Here is an 8852-nt window from a genome sequence, read left to right as displayed (position 1 = left end):
CCTATTAATGACCGTGTTATATATATTTATAAATATAGCCAAATCGCAAGTATCAAGTATTTGAAACCCTCTCATGAATATATACCACAATACCTGACATTGCTCTACCTAACAGTATCACTTTTAAACATGACTAGTTAAAAGAATAGGCCCGGGGCAAAAAATAGTCAGACTTGTTTAACTTGATATAGAGATGGTTGTTCAGGACTATAATAAAATGAACAACATTGTTAATATAATCTTCATTTACTTTAAAATCTTAAATGCTCAGGGGTTGAACCCCCCCCCCCCCCCCCCCCCCCTCGTGAGTTTAACATTGTTATTCTGACCATTCCATTGCGGTTATCCAAACATTTTTTTACTTTTAACATTTAACAACGACGATATTTCGATATGTGTTTAATGTTTGTTATCTTGTAGCTTTATCTTTTTGTTGGTGTTTGTTCGGCTTTGATAATTGCGCCTTTAAACAGGTTTGGGTTACATTTCAGGGTATTGAGCTTATATCGAGTATCCATTGTATAATAATTACATAAAATTAAAACTAAAGATGACCTTTACTATGTTCAGTAGCTAAGCATGCGCAACAATATAATATTTGGAAACATCCTTCAGTCCCACACCGAGCCATGGGAACAAAGGGAAATCACCATTCGTGACTTTATGAAATCCAAACTTAAAATTGCGGAGGACCGTGCAAATGAAATTTGAAAGATTGCATGGTGAACGGGGTTCCTGTTTCAAGGAGACGCCTAGGCAGAATGGCACCGAAGGTCGGCCAGCCGACGAAGCTACCTACATACCCTCGACACATCAACAGCGGCGACCAGCGGCGGACGTGAGCAGGGGAGATTATAAAAAATGTGTAATATCATGGAACGTTCACGACGGCCAATCTGCAATGTTGTGATATCCCTTGACGAGCAGTAATCTCTGCTACTTATTGAAAATTAGGTTTTTTTACAATATGTTATCAAATTTTAATTCAGTAACATTGTTTTCAAAGTAATAATCAAAATAGCTTTGAGTGACAGAATTTGTACTGACGTCATGTGATATTGATGACCATCACATGGCAGGTGTGGTGTTGTGATTATTGTGCGGCAAAGGGAAGTAACCGTTGTGTTGTGTTTGATGATAACAGAGCAATGTACAACTCTTGTGCAGTGCAACTAGGAATAGTAATTTGTTCCAGAATGAAGATACCAAGCTAAAAGTGGTTTTTGGAAACTCTTTTTACTTAATGGTATGACATGTATACATGTATGGGGTATTAATCTTGAATAAAACCTGCAATTTCCAGTGACGGTGAGAACTGTCTGGCAACCCGCAACGCCACCTACGACACATCTGACCTTGAGCCTTATTTGGGTGACCTTGCCGGTCAGGTGTACACTCCAGATCAGCAGTGTGAGGTGGGAGATGGCTCCTACCTCTCCAGGGTACATCTATGGAAATAATTTACTACTGACTTTTTTATATAGAATCAAAAACTATATTTATATCCAAATGTTTCAGAGAATTTTTACTTATGTTTAACATCCATTGCTGCATTTTGGTGAATCGTTTATTTCCTTAATTGTAAGTGATATTTGTTGCAGATCAGCTATGATTCGGATTACAGTGGGATTTGTTCCGCAATGAACTGCATTGTGCCGGGAAATTCAAGCTTCTATAGAAAACGACTCGCCTGGGAGGGAACAACGTGTGGGGACGGAAAGGTAGGGACCTACAAGATTTATTGGTAAAGACATTATATCACTGAAGTGTTATTTACTAAAGGACAATCTATTTAAGACCTTTGGATCTTATATAAAGTGTTTTCCAATGAAGGACAAACATTTAAGAACAAAGTATTTTTCAATTTACGACCATCATTTTAGAACAAAGTGTTTTCCGATGTAGGAACAATAATTAAAAACAAAGTATTTTTTTAATTGATGACGAACATTTAAGAACAAAACGTTACCAATTGAGGAACTCAAGTATTTAAAACAAAGTGTTTTCCAATGTGGGACAAAGTTTTAAGATCAAAGTATTTTTCAATTTATGCCAGCATTTTAGAAGTACGCGTTACAAATTAGAAGTCTAAAAAACGTAGGACCTACACTGTGTGTTTGGTGCATGACTTATTATCTTGTTACTGACATGCTTACACTGCCTAAAATACTTTTAAACAGCAAGGCTCAGTTAACTACCGCTTTAAACCGGCCGCAGAAACCTAATTAAAAGTTAAAATCTCCCTCAAATGTCATGTTGTATCATGCAACATTATACTAGTATTAATTTAACTTGTTTCTATAGACCTACGGATATCTTATTATAACCATGGTCCTCGGGATCTTTTCTCATAGCCCCATATTTATGTCAAATACGAGCAATTTTACTTTCTCCTACCTCCCATTTCTATTCTTTTTTTCCTCTCATTTTTTTCTCATGCGACTGATTGGCTTTTCGGGGACTCCCACTGGTTACCGTACGTTGATGGTATTAAATGAGTATTGATATTGGTACATACAGAATACGAGTAGGCCTGTTTTATATAATACAGCAATCCTTTAAAGGACTCCAAAATTTCAACACATTTGAATTTCTCAATGTTACAGTGATGTCCGGCCTATTCCAGGCACTATCAATTTAGGTAACTTGACAACACACTCCAACAACACACTGGGGCAGAAGCATTCCATAACAAAGTGTCTCTACTTCACTATAACGTTCAGAGCTTTTACCATAAAAAGGACATTCTGTATGCTGAATTAAACGCTTATGATGATATCTCGTTTTGAAAAACTTGGATGGACCCAAATGTCAAAGAAGACGAGCTACTTTTTCACATATTTTCAGTTACTTCAGATAGAACATGTCTGACAATCATAGAGGCATCATTGTGTACGTTACTAACATCATACCAGAAATACGTTGACATGACCTCGAACTTAGCACCATTGAAAGCATTTGGGATGAAATGCATATAAAACACCGGAAGATTTCTTTGGTAAAGTCTATATACCCCCTTATTCTACATTTTCAGTCTATTCTGATACTGACACTTCTGTTGGAATGGATTTGACATTGGTATAACGGATAGTTTTATTACTGGCGATTTCAATCTCGATTTACACAAACCTCAGTCTGATAACAAGCTTTCAAATATCACGCTCAAGTACGGACTAGAACAACTCATCTCGTCCCCATTTCATTTCACAGAAACGTCAAGTTCTACTATCGACCTATCCATGACCTCAAATAGCAATATTGTTACAGTAAGTGACGTGGGGGAGTCATGGAACAACCCATGCCCTACCAATGCCCGGTGTTCTGTTCACTTAACATATCTAAGCCTATTCACCTTACTTTAAAACGTCTTATTTGATATTTCGAATAAGGAATCTATGATCTCCTCCGCCAAAAAGTAAGAGATTTTGATTGGACTTCATTACAAAATGATAACATTAACAATTACGCGACCAATTTTGCATCAAAACTACTGTCCTTCTGTACGGAAACGATTCCAAATAAAATTGTAACTATAAGAAAATCCCGGCCTCCTTTAATGCATAACAATGTTAGAGTACTCAATCGTAGACGCAAACGAGCATTTGACAAAGCTAAAACTACAAACTTTCAAACAGACTGGGTCTCGAACAAACAAGGCCAACCTCTTACGCAACTTCTGTCAGTCCCAAAAAATACTTGACAACGCCGACAAAGATCTTCCTCCAATAGACCATTACTCTATTTCTCAACACCTCGATATTTTAGCCGGATGAATTATCCTCAGTTCTTAAGACACCAGCAACTGGTAAAGCGACATGTCGTGATAATGTTAACAGCAGGATTCTGAAAGAGATTGCCTCTGAGATCAGCGGTCCACTTTGCAATCGCTTTAACCACTCTCTAACACTTAGTCGTTTTCACACTTAATGGAAAATAGCAAATGTCTGTGCAATTTACAAAACGAACGATTCACCACGGAAGTCAACAACTATCGTCCGATCTCGTTGCTCTCTGTCATCAGTAATACGCTCGAAAAATTATTCAAAAACACTTGTTTAACTTTCTTTATTCAACAAATGCAATATCTTCTCTTCAGTCTTAACCCAAAAACTCGACAGTCAAACAATTGGCGTCTATCTATTATACATTTTGTCAAGCCCTAGATACCGGAAAAAGAGGTTCAAGTATTTTGTTATTTTTCAAAAGCTTTCGATATGGTTTGGCATAGGGGACTCTTACATAAACTTGAATCTAAAGGAATTGCAGGCTTTCTTCTCCGCTGGTTCTAGAACTATCTCTCAGACCGCTCTCAGTGAGTTGTTATTAATGGATTAGAATCGACACTCCTGAAGCTTCAAAAGGGTGTCCCGCAGTAGTCTTCACTTTGGCCATTACTATTTATTGTCTTCATTAAGGAAATTGTTGACCAAATTCAACCAGGAATACGTCTTTTCGCCGACGATACAAGCTTATACGTGGTTGTTGATGACCCGTTACTGCTTCCGTATCTCTGAATGCTGATATCCAAAATATATGCGCAATAGTTAGTTTCATTTAACCCTCAAAAATAGAATCAGTTATATACATATAACGTAAACAAACCATTTTATCCTCCTGTCTAAATGAACTGAACGGAAATCACATACAAGAGGGTTACCTCGCACAAACATCTTGGGCTAAATTTTTCAAATGACGGCTAATGGCAAGACCATTTCCTAGCTGTTGTAGAGAAGGCTTTGAAGAGAGTTTACCTTAGATTACCTTAGTTCATCCTAGACAGGAAGTCCCTTGAAAAATGTTCCAGACATTTATAAGGCCGACTCTGAAATATGGTATAGGAAAACCTCACCCTACGCGATGAAGATCTACACGAACATATTCAGTAAGAACTACTCAGAATCATCACTTGTGCCACTAAGTTTGTTAATACTTATAAGCTTTATAAAGAGGGTGGGTTAAAATCCCTTAAGTCATGCAACATAGACTCACACTGTTCTTTAAGATGATATATTCCATGACACCAACTTATCTTTCAATTCTCGTCCCGAACTAAGTACAGAATTTTACGTCCTATGATCTACGTAATTCTGCTTCTACATGAAATTACTTTTGTAATACACAGTTTTTATCAATATTGGCTTATGGCACGATCTTCCTCTTCCGAGAGTATTAAACAGTGTCGATTTTCAAGTCACGACTACCAACACTATATCAAATATCTAACCTACCAACCTATTATTATGAAGGCAATCGTTTCGACTCTATAATGCACTGTAGAATAAAGACCCATTGTAGTTGTTTAAAGTAGCAGTTGTTCTCGAAGAACATAATTCCAGACCTTTACTGTCAGAGCGGCCAGATAGAAACGACAGAACATCACTTCTTCCACTGTTACTTCTATCGCCACCAGAGACTGATTCTCTTTCAAAATATCCAATTACCTCAACCTGTAAATTTAGAAACACTCTTATTTGGTAGTCCTCATCCTGATGACATAACTGACCGGAACTTATTTCGTTTGTTCATAAGTTCATATCAGCCTCGAAAAGGTTTTCGTTATTTACTATGAAGGCCTTCTCGGGACTGTCCCTGAATCACGAGCGCAAACCAGTTCACATGCCTTACTTTTCTACTACCTTTTTCTCTCCTGCCATCTCATTTCTGTCATAGTACCTAGTCTTATTCTCCCTTCTATCCATTCAACCGTTTCTTTCCTAATTGAGTTAATTCCACTTATGAATAAAAATGTTTATTATGTACGCTATTTTTCTATATAACGATGCCTTTGTGATTTCCGACAATCTTACTACATGTATCTTTTTAATCCCACCCACGGAGTGGGGAGGGGATTATAGGAACGTATTTCGTCCGTCTGTCAGTCTGTCTGTCCGTCCGTCCGTCCGTCCGTCCGTCCGTCTGTCTGTCTGTCTGTCTGTCCGCGCTATAACTTACTAATGCATTGATGGTTTACCATAATACTTGGTACAAACATTGTCCTCATTGAGGCGATGTGCAGTGACCTTGACGCGGGTCCTTACCTCAAAGGTCACCAGAACAATTTAAAGGTCAGAGTACCCATGCTCGTGTCCGCGCTATAACATACTTATGCATTGATGGATTACCATATTACTTGGTACAAATGTCGTCCTCATTAAGACGATGTGCAGTGACCTTGACCCGGGTCCATACCTATCAGAGTACACATGTTCGTGTCCGCGCTATAACTTACTTATGCATAAATGGATTACTATATTTCTTGGTAAAAATGTCGTCCTCATTGAGACAATGTGCAGTGACCTTGACCCGGGTTCATACCTCAAAGGTCATGGTCACACGAGACATTTAAAGTTCAGAGTGCACATGCTCGTGTCCGCGCTATAACTTATGCATTGATGGATTACCATATAACTATGTACAAATGTTGTCCTCGTTGAAATGATGTGCATTGATTTTGACCCGGGTCCATACCTCAATGGTCAAGGTCACATCTGACATTTAAAGGTAATACGCATGCTCGTGTCCGCGCTATAACTAACTTATGCATTGCTGGATTACCATATAACTTGGTACAAATGTTGTCCTCATTGAGTGACCCACAATTTGGAAACATTTTTGTGCAACATAATCAGTCCACTTACGTCCAGGGAGGAATGATCGACCATGTATAGGCAAATTCTGTCCTTGCATTATAAGACCACTTCTTGACATGGATTGTGCTACCACACTGAATTATTGTAATTGGTCAGTAGTTCCAATAATTGCAATATCACAACGTTTTTAGCAGTGTAGACATGTCAATTCTTACTGGATATATTGACTTTATACATGTATGTACTTTAGCAACAATTACTGAATTTGATTAAAGAACTCGAACCAATTGCCAGTAATCCATCATGAAGTTTCGGGTCCATTATATGACAATGCTAAATAGATGATAAGATAGAAATGTTAATTGAAAGTGTTAAACAAGTTGCAGAGATTGGTACTATGCGCACTCTACCAAGCAATATCATTATGTGCAACAAGTTTAATATTAAAAAACAAACAATGGACACAAATGTGATAATATATTTATAACATGTGTTTTCTCTTCAAAAGCAGTAAAATAATTTTATGACGTTACCACTATATATATGTATCACTTTATCGAAAATACTTAAGGCTTGCTATTTCATCGATGTTATAAAATCAAGGACTCATTTTCCTCCATCTTTTTAGCCCAAATAACTTTAACACTGATCCTACCTACACTACACACAATATGAATAACTTTAACAAATATCCTTTTTTATAATATGTTCATATATGCAAGAATATTTAGGCTACCGATTAAACAACATGTGTTTCCTGTATTTCCAATCTTGAATAGTGGTTGTGTATAATTTTGGTCAGATTCAACGGACCAGTCAGGTTGCGAAAAAACAAAATATACCAACAAACAACTGCTATACCATATCGATGTATTAATGATATAAATAAGGAAAGACGTCTGAATATTAGCTCTAAGCTATCTCTTCAATCCTTTTACCTGTATACCTTTAATATGCTGATATATTAACATAATATAAATAAAAACTGTTTAAACCAAAGCGTAACCAATGGGAATTTAAAGCGTTACCAATGGAGGATTAAATGAAGGGACAGCGTTTTAGAACAAAGCGTTTTCCAATGGAGTATCATGTTTTTTTTAGAAAACAAGTGTTTCTCAAGAAGACCCAGCATTTAAAAACAAACTGTTTTGTGTGTGTGTGTGTGTGTGTTATGACCATCATTTTAGATCAAACTGTTTTATCTTATTTAATACCATAATTAAAAATAGGACCTTTCCAATGTGGGACATTCTTTGCGGGAAAATATTTTGATGTTCAATAACCTTAAAGTGCAGTTGTTTTTCCAATAAAGAATCATCAATTTAGAACAACATTAATTTCAATGTCAGATCATTATTAAATTTATGGATCTGTTATCCCTTAATACCAACCTTTAAGAACTAAGTAATATTTTTTTAACTCATTTATATTTCTTAAAACAATTAATTCCAATTATATTGAATTAGTCATTTATATACTATAAGAATAAATTTATACTTCATTTTCGGTACCCTCTAGCTGTGTAGTGGTGGATTGTGCGTTGCCTCGTCCAGTGCTCCGGCTGTAGCGGATGGTGAGTGGCTATGTGTCTATGATAGTACGAAGTATAGCGCCATCTTATTCACAAGGGACGACAAAAGACCAAGAATTGGAAAACCAATTGAACTGTTTAAGAACTGACAAATAAAGGTCTTAGGTTCGAAATGTATTTTAGACCCTCTCAGAAATATCATTTAGAGATACGTGCATTAAAAGGATATGTGCAAAACCCGCCGACAAAAAGCCCCTATTTCATTTCATTAAAATAGACTATTTGGGCTAACAAATAACAGTCTGTTTGTTTCATTTCCGTCAAAAGCTGCATAAAAAAGAATTGAATTGGTCAATTATTATGCAAAATTTCGTACTTTAACATTAGTGTTCGCATCTTTATTACTATTATTATTGTCATGATAATTACGAATATAATCATGACAGTTATTGTATGATTATTACGACTATGAGTGTCATGACTATAACACTATTTTCATGATTACTGTTGTATGATTATAACGACTATTATCATGGCTATTATTGTATGATTACGACTGTTATTATCGTTATTAATATTATGGCGGTACAAAACCTTCCTGATACATTGTTCGTAAAACCTGCAACTCAATCGACAACAAACCTCTGTTCTTTTAGAGTCATGTATGTTCGGAAACAACCCAAGCATCGTAACGTTCGAGACGGTCACGTGCAGCGAACTGCTGGCTTTTC

General features: G+C 36.6%; 1 protein-coding gene across 1 annotated transcript in view; it reads left to right on the top strand.

The window, feature by feature from the left end:
- Nucleotides 1–761: 761 nt before the first annotated feature.
- The window catches only part of LOC128226065 (mucin-2-like), a 22013-nt gene continuing 13922 nt past the window's right edge, over nucleotides 762–8852 (top strand). Inside the window, exons 1-5 of the mRNA XM_052935963.1 lie at nucleotides 762–838; nucleotides 1304–1442; nucleotides 1602–1721; nucleotides 8109–8163; nucleotides 8778–8852. The exon at nucleotides 8778–8852 is cut by the window's right edge and continues 93 nt beyond it. Coding sequence (XP_052791923.1) covers nucleotides 762–838; nucleotides 1304–1442; nucleotides 1602–1721; nucleotides 8109–8163; nucleotides 8778–8852 — 466 coding nt within the window. The remainder of the gene's footprint in view (nucleotides 839–1303; nucleotides 1443–1601; nucleotides 1722–8108; nucleotides 8164–8777) is intronic.

Source organism: Mya arenaria, chromosome 3 (assembly GCF_026914265.1).
Source record: "Mya arenaria isolate MELC-2E11 chromosome 3, ASM2691426v1".
In the NCBI taxonomy this organism is placed as follows: domain Eukaryota; kingdom Metazoa; phylum Mollusca; class Bivalvia; order Myida; family Myidae; genus Mya; species Mya arenaria.
Note: the sequence above shows the minus strand (reverse complement) of the source record. Positions and strands in the feature narration are given on the sequence as shown.